Below are 15269 nucleotides of genomic sequence, written 5' to 3' on the forward strand. Positions count from 1 at the left end.
AATACAGGCTTCCGAGAGCGAGCGGTGACGTGGCGTCGCGGCGATGCCCTCTCCCCTCGCGAAACATCTGGCGCGCTATCGTGGCAGCAGGTGTTCACTCTCACCAGCTCTGCTCCGTCGAGGCGCGCTTGTGACGTGGCGTCGCGGCCACTGGTAATTTGCCGGCTCTGTCGCTGCTACAGGTGGCAGACGCCGGCGTTTTCGCTCAGTGGACCATTTCACTCTTTCGCATAATAGATAGTGCCGCCATTACCGCTCGCCGGAAGTCACGCATAACCGAGAATGCGCGGCTCTTCTGCGTGAACTCCGGGTTTAAGCAGCACCCTCGGCGTGCTGAAATAAGAATCACGGAAATGACGTGCTGGGACTTACGTCATGGCTCCCAAGCAATGGGTGCAGGCGTCGTCTGCCTAGGTGCGGTTTAAAGGCTGCTCACACGAGAATTGTACAATCACCAGCCCTGTGGCTTCGCCAAGATTGTTTCGGTGGAATATATTTCTCACACATAACCAATTCAACCAAAGTAAAATTTCGTTGCGGTTGTCCTTCAATTAAGCACCAAAAGCACGACGCACGAGCCTGATTTTTTTGTTGTTGTTGTTGTGTCCATTCCCTATCGGAATGCGCCTGTCGCGCCCGGAAACTGCACCCCGCGACCTCCTTGCTCTGCATTATAACGTAACAACCATTGATCCGCCGCGGCTTGTGCGATTTCTTAAAGGAACTGTGTTTAGCTGAACTCGAACAGGACTTTCGGAATAGCGAATGAGTTATTTTACGCAGAGCGGAAGCTTCTTTACCCATCGAAAACTCTCGGACGGAAAGCCGAGCGGTGACACGCACCTTGAAATTTCCGTATCAAATGTACATCACGTCGTGGATTGTCCTTCGAAAGTGAAGGAAACCGAAGGCAAGGGAATCGCGTACATCGAGGACTCGCAATCGATTCCCGAGTGCGCGCTTGAGCCAGACAGCTGCCGGGTCCGGATGCTGCCGTTCGTGGTGACCTCCTAAATTGTATACACGTAATGAATTCTAGCGTGTGAAAACGTTTTATTCCAAGGAAGTCGTTCCGAGGGCGCTATAACGTAAAGATATTCCTAATTCTATTCCATTTCTGCCACTATATTCCTCCACCATTCGTCAAAAAATGTCTCGGGCCCCTCCTGCTTTGCCTGGCTGTCACACGCGACGTCACGAAAACCCGCAAGAACTTCCCATCTGACATGACGTATAAGCACCGATTATGCATGATTGGGCTGATCAAAATAAAATTAATATTATTTTTTTTAATTCTACCCCTTTTTTACCATTAACCCTCCTCTATTGGTCAAAATATCTCGGGGTGCAACCACTTCGCCTGTCTGTGACGCAACCTCACAACCGCCATAACCGCCATAACTCACCACGTCAAAGTGACGTGCACGCACGAATGATGCATTAATGCGGAAAAAAACTGCGTATTCATTTTTTTTTTCAGAATAGCCAGAAACTACCCTCTTCCGAAGGGAATAAAAGATGGCTACCCGACGATTGCTCTGGCAATGGCTACTCAGAGCTGCCGGAGAAAAGGAATTTTTCTGCGTATAACTATTTTAGCGTCAAAGTATACTGATGTCGAGCCCTTACCCCATGTATACGACGTCGCTCTGACAACTCTTCTTCGCTGATGATCCCTTTTAGCGGCTTCCGTCACAGGGTGGCGCGATTTTCAACCAACCACCGCAAAACAAGCTAGGGGAAGCGGACCAATCGCAGACGCCGGCACCGCCTTCCTCGTAAGGTTATCTACTTTCAGTGGGCGAGCTCGAACCCGCCGAAACCTTCGTCCCATCGGCACGCCCCTCGCCTCTTGTTAGCCAATCAGATAAGAAGAACCTATGAAGGAGGCAATGCTATCTGCTTTTAAGCAATCAAAAGTGACCCCCTACGAACGAACAAAGCGCTTCATTAGGCTGTTCAAACAACGCTTCTGGCCACCACCCGATGCTTGCGTCGGCGGTTACGTAAATTTCACGTCAGGATATAGGAAAACTCAGAATGAAGTAGTTTTATGGGGCTATATGGCCACAGATATGTGCAAGCTTCGGGAAACAGATTTAATACCTAGTTTTCGATGTTCGCCTCACAAACGCTCTCTGCCTACGCGCAGTTGCGTAATTTTTTTGTGCAAATGTCCACTATACGCAATCGAAAGTGACCTTTCCTACGTGCCGCTGAGCTGAGGCCTCGTTCTCACTGTCACCGCCACTGCTTGTTTTTCAGGTAAATGAATATCAATGACCTCACTACACGAGGTCCTTTTTACTTTTCTCGTTTATTTCTTTTTTATAACAATTGCAAATTTCTCGCTCTCGCGTCCAGATACTGATTCCACTATATTTAAAGAGAAAGCTTTACTGGCCGCGAACTTGCGATTTCGCTGTGGCGGTGCTCCGAGGAGGCACATGACGTCACAACACGCGCCTCGCCGCGGATATTTCTCTCTCTCTCGTTCCCTAGTCACTACTGCGCATGCGCCACTAGTAGCACCGAGCCACAGGTGTTCGCCGCTGCGCAGCGCCGCGCCTTTACGCCGCTACCGTCTGGTATGACGTCACGCTGCATTCTTCGTGTCGTTGCGCTCGCCTGCGCTCGCTTCACCAGCTGCGTCGCATGCCTGATAACATGTCGGAGGATTGAAAAGGAGAGCTCGCGTGCGCCGCAACCACAGTTGAGGCGGCAGTATGGACGGCGACAATTCTGATAAGCAGGAGTAGGCCTGTAATCGACATCGGAACGAGGTGAAGAGGAAACGAATCGCCCAGGAAACAGAGGAACAGCGCGCTGAACGACTGGCTAAACGCCGCAGCATAGCTAGAAACCAGACTGACCTGGACTTGCAATCAAGATTAACCAAGGCTAACCATGCTATGCCTTAGCTTTCGCTACGTATATCCTGGCATAGCCGAGCTAAGCCACTGTCAATTTTTATTATTTTAGCCAGTAGTTTGATAACTGCCCAGCTTGTTATCTAGAAACATTGGTGCTGCGTGGAAATTAGTATGTGCGAGAGAGAGGGAGACATGTATTCATCAAACACCCAGTTCTGTGCCATATGGCTCAGGGACCGTTTCTGAATGCGAGCTACTCATTATACAGTGCTGGTAAAACTAATGTCCCCAATTTCATCCCTTTATAGTAAATGCGAAAAGCGCGCGCACCACACGCAGCGACAGAAAGAGAGAAATGAAAGGGAGTGAGGAAAGGTGGCTAACAAGAATGGAGTCAGTTATGCCACTCTGCACTGAATGGAGAAATTTTAGGAGGAGGAGGAGGAGGAGGAGGAGGAGGAGGAGGAGGCGGAAGTCGCTATGTGTGCCGGCAGTGCCAGAGCTCGAGCACGAAGGTGCCTCTTATGTGCATGTGCGTGTGTGTCTGTGCGAGCTATTTTCGCAACCTCTTAAATATCACCACACATAAATCCTGGCTGCGTTAACTGTCAAACTCCTCCTCGCTTTTCCGCCCTGGTTTGCTTCTCTCTCTCTTTCCAAAGCAGCGCTCACTCGCGTGTTCCCAGGTGGCGCAGTGCACCAGTGGTGCGGCGGTGGCGGCTCCGAGGACGCCGAATCCGAGGCCAGCGACGAGGGCAGCGGGCTGCGCCAACAGCCGCTGGCCAACAGCGGCAGCAGCAGCAGCGGCGGCGTGGAGAGGCTCGGCGCGCCTTCCAGCGCCTCCGAGGACGCCGCCGAGCCGGCGCCCGTGCCTCCCCCTCGCAGGGCCGCGGCCCGCAGGGTGGAGGCGCGGAGCTGCACGCGCGACACCTGGAGTACGACCACTTGCGCCTCCTCCTCCTCTTCGGAACAGGTGCGTCTCGCTGGGGGGGAGAGTGGGCGAGAACGCCGCGAATCGCGGAGAGAGTTTTCGTGCGAAAGTTCTTCGACTGAAAGTAAGGTATTCTAGTAAAATACGCTGTTGGGCTAGTTGGTGCATTGCATATTTCCTGTCTTGTATGCTTCCGGTGTGCGTCTTTTTTTGCAGATTGTTTGTTATTGAAAGTAAGGCTCTGGTATCTGTAACGCGGACTGTGACTAGTGATAGACAATACGGGGACCTCATTCTACGCACTTCATTATTTCATTTGGAATGTACAATGACGTACCATTTACATTTGACATTCTTTTTGCGTGTCCTTAAGCTTATTGAGTGATTGAGGAGAAAACTTGCATGACTACTCTTGTAGTTCCGTTTCTAGTAATTTTAAACTCGTCGATTGAGTGAGTGAGTGAGTGAGTGAGTGAGTGAGTGAGTGAGTGAGTGAGTGAGTGAGTGAGTGAGTGAGTGAGTGAGTGAGTGAGTGAGTGAGTGAGTGAGTGAGTGAGTGAGTGAGTGAGTGAGTGAGTGAGTGAGCGAGCCGTTGGCTAAGAGTGACCGAGTGGAAATGACGTTAACAGTTGTGCCTCTTCGCGAACTGCGCAATCATTGCGAGGGTGGATGAGTGGGTGAACCTGTGGAGGCATGGTACGGACACTTCAGTCGTGGACTCTGCGTCTAGCGTCCGCCTGTCAGTTAATGTGCTTACTAATTCTGATCGCGACTCGCCATATTGTATGTTCCGCAACCAGGCGTCGTGTTTGCTAACTGTACCACTTTCTTACACGATCGTTGGTTCTACGCCTGTTGCAGAGTGCCCAGTCAAAGGCTTGCAACATGGCCGAACTCAGGCGGCAGTTCTTTGAGGCGCCGTGGGGGGCCGCCAGCCTCGAGGAGCTCGCAGCAGCGGGCGCACGACCCTCGCTGCTCGCGCGCCACTTGTTGGCGACGCCCGCTCGCACCTCAAGCGAACCGCAGCTACCAGCGAACGACGAGAGTGGTGAGCCTTCCAATGTTTTGTTCCTCAGCGTCTCCAAAGTAAACGCGACGTACCTGAAAGGAAAGTTGAGTTAATATGGACACCGGCTCACTCTGGGCTGGAGGGCAACGAACTTGCCCACCAGTTCGCCCGAGAGATGGAACACCGGGTTGAGGAAGGTGAGCCACAGTCCATATTTAGTTACAAAGACATTACGAACCATTATAAGACGGAGAGGCACCGTTACCCCGATCCTCACAAATCGCTTAGCAGAGAACAGCAAGCGATCTACAGGCAAATACAGGCAGGATCCTTCCCGCACCCTTACCTTCAAAACAAGATGTACCCGGAAAGGTACGACAAGGATTGTAACTTCTGCAAAACTCATTTAGGCACGCTCCAACACGTCATTGGAGTATGCAATTTCATCAAGGCGATCCCCCCACCTCTTAACTGCCCCGCTACCCTACCCCATCCCTCATCCACCCTTACCGAGCGATGGGAGACCTTGCTAAGCAGCACCGCCCTGGAAGACCAGCTCGTCCTGATCTCCAGGGGCCAGGCGGCTAGGGAAGCATATGGGTCCCGTGAAGAGGGAACCACTTCCATCGACGGCGTCTAAGAAGATGTCGAGCTCGGCTCAATAAAGTTGTTTCTCTCTCTCTATTTCTTCGAAAATTGAGGCTCCAGAAGTGCAGCTGAGCTGTTTTCGCCTCGGGAAAACAGGCATAATAAATCTCCTTGGGCCTTCCATTACTGAGTAATACAATCGAACCTTGATATAACTAACACAGATGTAACGAATTATCACATAAAGTGAAGTAAATCTAAAATACGCCTTTTCGACATCAGCTCCGGTGTGCCTATTCTGTATTCGCCCAGTGTTGCGCAGTTTTTCCGCCATGCATCGGTACCGACGTGCCTGAATGTCAGCCCTCCTGAATGTATGGTTGATGCCACCATGTAACGAATTTATGCTTATAACGAATATTCGATATAACGAATGTTTTTTGTGAAGGATGCGATTTTGATATAGCGAAGTTCGACTGACTGTACTGTCGCGCGGTGTAGGAACGAGGCGACGAAAATGCAATTAACTGAAAAAGCGGAGACGCTTTATTGGGCGAACTTGTGCCCCCAAAGTAACGGCGGCGACGATCGTGACAAGCGCGGTAGTGGTCGACGAACGTGAACTGAAGCGGATCTCGGCTGACTGGTATAAATCCCCGACGCGGAAGTTTCGCAGTGATAGGCGTATAACACGATGAATGCGTTTGTAATGGAGCTGGAACATTCGAGTTGAAGGCTCACTCAAACAAAGCAGTATTAGCGCAATATCTAAGACACTGGGTCACATCCATGTGGGCATATAATGCTCACACTTGGGCTTCGAAACATAAAACGATAACGCGTCGCGCCACTGGGGATACCAAAACAAAGCACATCGCGAGGCAATTTTATTATATTGTCACGTACGAGTTGGTGCCGCTGTGGACAAAATGACCTTGTCAAGTGAAGAGGAGATTGAAGTGTCTCGAAGATCGGTTGATGGTGTTACCCTGGTCCCTGAGCTGCACCCTTGTAACTCTATATATTGTAAATACATTTATTTTCTCCCCGTAACATTTTGGTGGACGTGCGGGGTAATCTCGCCACATGCCGGCCTGTGGAACGTGGTTACAACTTTACGCGCTAACGTGGTTACAATTTTCATAATGTAACCACGTTAGCACGAGAACACCGATAGGGCCCAAGAAAATTTGTGCAATCATGGTTTATCCGTCACAATCCATCTGCATGTAATCCTAACCGTGGCCCCCTGCCGGATGTTTACGGCAGCATCATGCATAAATAAGCTATATTTTCTCATTTGTTGCCATTTTCGTACTGACGATGCCACCCGCATAGGTGGCGAAACGTCTGTGTTTTTGTTATATTTTATTGTTTTGTAAAGCCAGTGATAACAACACGTTGAAGTATAAGTTCTCCTGGCTTTTGGAACATTGTTTCACAGAACGAGACCTGTTTCCATATTACCTGTGTTCTCAAAGCCATTTGAAAAAGTCGTTCTCAAGCGATTTTCAAAATTTCAGCGGGAGCATAAGTAGTTGATTGCCGGTATGGTTTTCGGAAAGGCTTTAGCGTAGATTCGGTACTTCTTGCACAAAGATACGTATTGCACCATATCGAAAAATGTTATACTAGATATACTAATAGATTTCGCAAGGGCCTTTGACCTTGTTAATCATGACTTGCTCATCAGAAATCCAGAAAGGTATGTTTTTCGGGGTATGGCTGCCTCACTAATCCGCTCATACAAAACAGGAAGCAAATTGGAGATTTATAGAAGGTTTTTACTCGAACCCATTAGCAGTTTCTTGTGGCGTGCCACAAGGCAGTATATGTAGCTTTTTTCTTCTCAATCTCTGCACAAATGATATCATCAACATAGCTCCAGCAATAAAATTCGTTATTTACGCGGATGATACAAATAAATTTTTGTCAGCGAAAGAAACCAAGTTATTCCTCATGCGAGCGAAATTCCAGCTAAGCTACAAAAGATGAACAGAGGGAAGCTACCTAAAAATAAGTATGCAGAAAACAAAGGCAGTGCTATTCCATGCGAGAAATTTAAAAAAGAAACATAATAAATGAAAATGTCCTGCGGAAAGCAACCCCGGTTGAAGTCGTCCCGTGTATTAAAGCATTAAGTGTTGTCTTTCACGAGACCATGTCTTGGGATGCACACATAAACTACTTAATGAAAACACTATCGCAAGTGGTTGGACTCGTATATCGAAATGCGAGTTTACTGCCGCGTAATGTAATGATGTTACTCTGTAATACCTCATTTTGTTCGAGACTTCATTATTGCTATTTAATTTGGACCTCTACGGCACAACAGTCTGCATGAAGTTCATGTTCTACAAAAAAAAAAAAAAGGTTTCTTCGTGCTGTGGCAATGTCCCTATGGACTATCCTTCTGAACCTTTATTTGTAACGTATGATGTATTACCTGTTAAAAGGACTTATGATTATCGTCTGTGCAAAGGTTATAAACAAGAGATAAAGAACAATTCTTGTTTTTTGCGCCAGTTAGAAAACCTAAAAAAAAAACACTCTACCACATATAGCACGAACTTTTGAGAGATGGGAAGTCGACATATGTAGGAGAACCTATGGTTTACAGATGTTAAAGAACAGGCTACAGGGATTGTTAAAATGCATTGCATAAGAAAAAACATTGAACCGGACAACTTTACTTTCAAGAAAGTTTGTGATTACTTTAGTAACTAGAAAACCGAGATCGCTTCGTTATTCTTCCATTTGCTTTACCTTCATTACAATGCTCCTTGTACACATTTCCGGCGGCAATCCATTGCCGGAGTTACGCTCCCCGTTTTGAGCCAAGCCTTTGTGTGGATTTATCTTTGTTAATGTACTAACTTCTGTTTGCTTAATTGATTGCGAATTTAAACTTTGTTAGATGTATGCAGTAATTTCTGTTTGTTGATTGGGAATGTGAAAACTTTGTTAGGTGTATGGTGTCCTGAAGTTTGAATGAATGTGGTTCGAGCTCCTGGACATTGAAACGCGATGCCATAAAAGTTGAATGTATTCTGTTTCTTTTGTGCGCACAAATTTCAATGCTTGGTGATTTGCATGTTAAATTTTGCATGATTTGCTGACCACTACGTGAGGTTGCCAGTGCGGGCGCCTGCGGCCTTGTCAAGCTGCCATTATGACAGCTTTTTCTGCGGGCATCCAGCATCATGTACACGCGTGATGCGAATAAAGTTAATAATAATAATAATAATAATAATAATAATAATAATAATAATAATAATAATAATACGAACTTCACCAACTCGGTGCAGGGGACGGTACTTTTGGACACTGCAGAATGCCTCTATGTTGGCATTTTTAGCCAATCAGAGATGCTCTAGTAGCGCTTTCAGCCAGTCAGAGCTGACAAGATGGCGAATTCGACGATATGACGGAATTTGACTGTCCGGAACAGCACCCTAAGTCTCCGCTGCAGGCAAGCAATTTAAGTCAGTTCAGGGCCGTTCGCAGTTTTCTTCGTGGTGTCCACAACTCGTTCAGCGCAGGAACTCGCTTTCGTCGGTCACCTGCCTTGCCTTGCGAGGCGCACATTAACATCGCACGCTTAACCCTGATTCAAACACATGTGAAACGCAGAAGTGTTCTGTTTGGGCAACTCTCAACCGATCTGATTTAGATTTGTTGCATTTAGCTGAGAAAGCTAATTTCTACCCACTCTAGGAAAGGAAATTCGGATCCGCGTCTTTATTGCCATTGCAAGAATTGCCGAAAATTACTCAAATTCTAAAAAAAAATTAAGCTGTGATGTAACAAATCCACAACTCTATGCCAAACACACATATTGTGTTTCTCTAAACAGCATCTCTTAGAACTTTATAAGTGGACAAATATGATGCGTACCTTTAAGCTTACCTGAAACTGTTGCACTGCTTATGAGAATTTTGCAAAATTAGTACTCACAAATGAGATATATGCGCCAGAGGGTATGTAATACATAGATTTTATCTGCTTTGAACGTCTCGACAGGTGCTGTTTGTAGAACTGAGATATCATTGTCTATCGTTGAGTTATAGTTCTTAGCTTGATGCTTCATTCTGTTTGTTTTTTTCAACAACTGTTTTTCTAAACATTCGCTGCCTTAATAGAAAAGGGGATCTGGGTCCGAATTCACAAGAGCTTACCGTTCGCAAATGCTGTTGCCATTGGCTAGATGCCTTCTCTAAAGGTATGTCCAGTATTAGGATTGGCTGGAACGTTCTGCTACGAAGAATTATTGCGTGAGTACGTTTTGTGAGTACGGGGCCCGATTCCTACAGTCGGTATATTTTGATCTTTTTGATTTAAATGCAACAAAACCTTATCAAATTCTCCGCAGTGGATAGATAGCAAGGAAAAGGCTTGCTCTTTTCTCATTCATTTAAGTAACTACCAACGAGACGCTTCCTCTTAACGTAGCAAACACGAGCACGTCATGACTGCGTTGCTCCGATGCGCTCGGAATTCCGTTGCCGCGGGAATTAGTTGTTCGATCCTAGTCACTCACTTCGCCTCAGTATTGCAATATATTTGGGCACACGGCGAGCAAGACTCTCTGCTCGGTTGAGCTTAATCGCCGACGTCTCGCAGGCGGAGCTGGGTTTTCCTCAAGCAGTGCGCCTCGGCAGACCACCACCTCGCACATCACCGAAGCTCGCCGCAGGTAAGCACACCCGTCGTAAGCTGTGGCTTGGCAAGCTAGTTCTTCGGAAGCCCGCACGATGGAGGAATGCTCGGGAGAGGGGAAAAAATGTTGTCCGCTCTACTGCAGCTTGAAGCTACAAAGGAGGTAGACCCACGTGGTTTTGTCAGAAAGAAACCTTCGCAGTCGAAAAAAAAAGGGGAAAATTCCCCATTCCAGAATTATTTTTTGTCTTCAACTGCGAATCTTCCTTACTGAGAAACTCGCGTGGGTTTCCTTTGCAGCTCCGCGGTGAAGTCGGCTCAATGATAGTTTTTTTTTTCCGCTTCAAGCTGGGATTCTTTAACGTCGTGAGTTCTTATTGTTCCGTCCTACTGCCACTAGATTGATAGTCACTTGGTGGGTTGGTTATTTAGATGCATCATATTGTCAAGCTGCCACAATGCACAGTCATGACTTACTCGTGTCGGGGAGAGCAAGCGCCACCAGCACTCGCTGTTTTACCGCAAAGCTGCATATGGCTTGGATCCCGGGATTTCTTCGCCTCCTCAGCCTAAAACTCAACCAATCACAGCGCGAGGTGTGCGCTGCATGCGCCGCTGGGTTCCTTGCTGCACCACCAGATGACGCTCGCCTCTGCACATCCGTGACAGTGCGGGGGATATAAAAAAAGAACCAGGAAGCTCGCCTTCGCGTGTCGCATTCGCCGCAAACGTTTCCCGGTAAAGATTACGGTTGCGTGAACTGCAGTTGCCGGGATGCGGCAACTGTAGCGTGCGAAGCAGGGAATGACGTAACTACACTTTCATATGCAAAAGGAGAACCTGCCTAGTAACTGATTTCATTTGTGTTCTGGTAGCGTTATATAAGTACCACACATATATTAGGACTACCGAGGAGCTGCGTGAACATGACCGGTGATGCGAACAGCAACGTCAATATGCACAATGGCGTCGCGCTCAGGCTAGGTAGGACCCAGTTCAAAGCTACGTCACATTGGTCTATAGGATCAGGTGATACCGCAGTTTCGCTGGCCAACCACCTTTTCAGCGTGGATTGGAGCCCTTTCTTTTTTAGGTTGCCTCTTCCCAATCAACAATGGACGGAGCCCAATGTTTCTTATCTTCGGTTGAGGGACTAGAAAAAAGCGAGGTATTAGGCGCAATGCGGCCAATGGACAGCTCCTCAGAAACCTGACTGTCGAGACCACCCATGGTCTCTCACTAGCAGTCATACGCGTAATCTCTATGAAGGAAGTTATGTTCAAGACTCAAAGGCAACACAAGCTAGTGGTGAGCGGCGAACGTATGGGCATCTCTAAAAGTGAGCTCCGCAAAAGCATTGGCCGAAGCGTGCTAATTTGCCCGTCATGCCAGCTCTGTCGAGGGCGCTCTACTCAGCATAGATCACGTCTGCATTAGCATGTTTGGGGCCTTGTGCTAAGAATCATGTGCGTCTCATCATTCGGGTGATGGTCATAAAAAAATTTTTGATAAAAACCGGACGATAACACGCATATGTGGGAATCTGTTATAAGCGAAAGCTTTCTTTGTGTGTGTTTACTGAATTATTTTCACTTCTCCTGCGTCACATCTATGTAGAGTAACACTCTTCGCTCAATGCACTATCTGATCCTATTTTCTTCGCTTAACCTTCTTTTTTTCCAGAGTCGGCTGCTTTCGTTGCCGAATTCATTGCCGATAATGCTTTACTTCTTGCTTCATGAATGGTGGCTTACCATTTTGTCGAGGGGAAAATTGTGTAATCAGCATAAAGTCACGGTTTACCAATGGAGTCAAAATTTTGAGCATATGAGAAGTGACTGGAAAACCTAAAGGCCAGTCAATAAGGTGCGGAACGAAAGATGACAATGGAAGTGTAAATTAATGAGCCAGCTGAGTAGCTGATACTATGGCTGAGATTAACGCGAAGTGTAGTCGGGCAAGTCATGTAATTCGTAGAGTAATTTAATGTGCAAAGCGCAGGAAAACAGAATTAAGAGTGGCAGACAACAAAATGGAGCGATACAACTAATAAATTTGAAGGCGTAAGGTGGAGTCCGGCGGCGCAAGGGTCTAGTGTAACTGAAGATTGTTGGGTGAGCTAGGCCTTCTTCCGGAAGTGGATAAGATTATGATGGTCGTGATGATGATGAAGCCCCCTTAGATCTTGGGTTATAGGTTGTTATAGCACATCATGATACAGCGAGGAAAACGTCTGGGTACGAACAAATTAAACTGGACACGTGAAGCGAATTAACTGGACGCCCAAAAACCTTTCTATTGAGGGTCGGCTTGAGGACTCCTTAGGTGGACTAGGTGCACTTTGGATATGGATAGTTACGACGGATTCGTGTAGAAAGCGTTGTGTGTGCAGTATCCACATTGTTCTCTGTCACAGAATGCACAGTCCGCTCCGCGAGAGCGTATCCCTCAAGAAGCACTGGTTCAGCACCGACGAAGCCTGCAGCAGCAGCAGCAGCAGTTGCGGCGTTGGAGGAGGAGGAGGAGGCGACGTGGGCGCCGCCGCTGCAGTCACGCAGCCAATCGCCAGTCCGCAGCCCGGCTCACCGAGGCACGAGTGAGGTGGCGCCACCTGCTGCTCCATGCTGCGCGAACGTTCATAGTGTCGTTCTGTGGAACTGACGCCGTTCAGGCAACGGCCCAGACGCTCGCCGCCCACCAACCAAATGGACACTCGTCGAAAGATCGCTCCGGGTCGTACGACGCAACAAAGGACGACACCAAACGCTGGTGGCACATACCCAGGTCGTGGGTTCGGTTTGCAATGTCTGCGCGGCGAGGAGCTTATAGGAAACGGGGTAAAAAACAGTCGTGCGCAGAAATTTCAGCATGGACCAAAGTAGCCGAAGTGATTGCTGCATATATCTCGCTGTTGCTCCTTATCTGTGCGGAGCCGTAACCACGCATATCATTGTTGGAGGGAATCGTGGATGCTGCCGTTGCGTCGGCCACGGGCACGACCTGCCTGCGACACTGGGACCTCCGCCGCGCCAACCCGGTTGTTAGCGCTTTCCCGTGCGGATAATCGTCGAGGTTCAGTTTCTTTGGTGGAATCGAGTTACGTTCGAATCGCGCTACTTACGTGTGTCTGTTCGGTCTGTGTGCGTGCTTGTATATGTGGATGCATCCGTGTCCGTGTAAAAGGGAGAAGGCGGGGATTTCGCGTGTACAAAAGCAATATTTTGATCAAAAATTTTGGGCAAAGCGTGCTTTTGGTAAGCAGCTTGACCCCGCCGTCCACCCGAATGTTAGAGAGAGCATGTTAAAAGGACAGCGTTGGTATGTGGCCGTCGAAGCATGCGCTTTTATTTGCGCTAAGACTGCCTGTCAATGGTTACGGCCGGGTACAAAAAAAAACTAAATACAAAGCGTTGATGAGTGGGCCGAGTCTGCGTAGTTCGTGAAAATCAGAGCTTCTCCGAGGCAGGGCTGAGATACAGGGACTGAAAAATTCTGATGCTTGCTTGTGTAACGTGCACTCAGGTTTAAGTGTGGAGACAGTGCAGTGAAAATGAGATGCGAATTGTTCAGTGGGCAACCATACGGCCTTGCAAGTGCAACCTTTTCTCGTCTCGGCCGAACATATTTTAACTGCAGTGGACTGTAAGTGAAGACCTCACAGACTTTAACCTCCTTCTCCGTGTTTTCTGCTCGTTCGGAATATGCCCTGTCCTTCACATGGGAGCAAGAAACTAGTTCAGGCACTTTATGTAAGAACGCTGAAAGTACACACTGTATATATATTTCCAGCGCACTTTTTATGGCACCAATACCCACACCTATAGCTGAAGTGGCCGATCGGGTTTGAGTAGGCTCTGTTTCAAGGCTTACACGTTTAGACTGGGAGGTACAGATTGCACAGTGTGCATGTGTTTCTGTGAGCAGATTGGAGAAGTCGTCTCTCAAGGACCTGACCGCCCCATCTGCAATGTCACCACGATAAATCTGATTATCCTTCAGTCCCTTGCAGCTCCTTCAGCTTCAAACCCCTTCTAAACATATCACGTGTAACGCAATAACGGCAAGATGCGTGACGCAGATGATTATGGTTGTTCACCGCACGGGTAATCTCAAAATGTTTGATACCGGTGTCACACGTACGCTTCTGATAGCGGGGATGCAGATTGGATTTCTTGATCGCGACCAACAACGGTCGCTGCTACTCGGTCCAACGATCCGGATCGAGTTATTATCGTCTGCTGGTCGTCGGCAACTCTCAGAACTGCATAATGTATTGGCTACAAATTCAGATTTGCAAAATGTCACTATATTTGGACAATACAGTAAAAGCTCGTTAATTCGAATCGCAAGGGGAAGCCGCTTCAGTTCGAATTAATGAAAGTTCGAACTAACGAAAGTGAAGGAGGGCAACAGTACACTGCGATTTGGAAGCAGAAGGGCATGTCAGAAATTTGGCGTGTCAGAAAGTGATGTCGTGTGCCGCGGGCACACGCCATCTTCAAGTCGAAGCTCTGGGTCTGACTGTGCCACACCACCGATGTCCACCGAAACGAATGTTAGCCGAGGCTTAACACCATCCCAATGAATCGCGACGGCCGATACCTCCTAAGCTGAAAACAGAGGTGCACAACCGATGAAGACTGCCGAGACAAAGACGCTGAACATGTGAAGGTGGCGAAGGCCCTGATTCGTTGGTTCTTGATTGCAAGCGCAGCTGCGACGTACTTGATTCGCTGTGTTTTGGAGCTTGCCGTGCCATCTCCGCACAACATTAGCAGCTGTACAAGATTTGCAAAGCCTCCGAGATTCGCAACGGGCAAGAAGTCTCCGAGGTTACGTAGAACGGACAGGCGGCAGCCGCCGCTGCCTTCTGGCTGACCCCGCGTCGGTCAGATTTTTGTCCGATTTTGCCTTCTCTCGCCGTTCTCTCCGTTTCGGAGGCAATACAGCCTTGTGCGTAGGCAGTAGGCGCGTTTCTCTGGCCGTGTGCCAGGCGAGCGTAGTTCGAATTATCCGTGAGGGAACCTTCTCGCGTTCGAATTAACGGACTTTTTTATACATAGACTTCTATGGAGCTTGGCCGGACCAAATCGTACAGTTCGAATTATCCATAAATTCGAATTATTGAAGTTCGAATTAACGAGCTTTCACTGTATTTTAATTTCGCAGCTTACTATTGTTGATAAGAATGTTTTTAAATGTTCTTAAG

General features: G+C 47.9%; 1 protein-coding gene across 1 annotated transcript in view; it reads left to right on the top strand.

The window, feature by feature from the left end:
- The window catches only part of LOC139049510 (rho GTPase-activating protein 45-like), a 138325-nt gene extending 124813 nt beyond the window's left edge, over window positions 1–13512 (top strand). The window contains exons 21-24 of the mRNA XM_070525043.1: window positions 3560–3846; window positions 4666–4852; window positions 10025–10097; window positions 12477–13512. Coding sequence (XP_070381144.1) covers window positions 3560–3846; window positions 4666–4852; window positions 10025–10097; window positions 12477–12660 — 731 coding nt within the window. The 3' untranslated portion in view covers window positions 12661–13512. The remainder of the gene's footprint in view (window positions 1–3559; window positions 3847–4665; window positions 4853–10024; window positions 10098–12476) is intronic.
- Window positions 13513–15269: the final 1757 nt, after the last annotated feature.

This window comes from Dermacentor albipictus, chromosome 9 (genome assembly GCF_038994185.2).
Source record: "Dermacentor albipictus isolate Rhodes 1998 colony chromosome 9, USDA_Dalb.pri_finalv2, whole genome shotgun sequence".
In the NCBI taxonomy this organism is placed as follows: Eukaryota; Metazoa; Arthropoda; class Arachnida; order Ixodida; family Ixodidae; genus Dermacentor; species Dermacentor albipictus.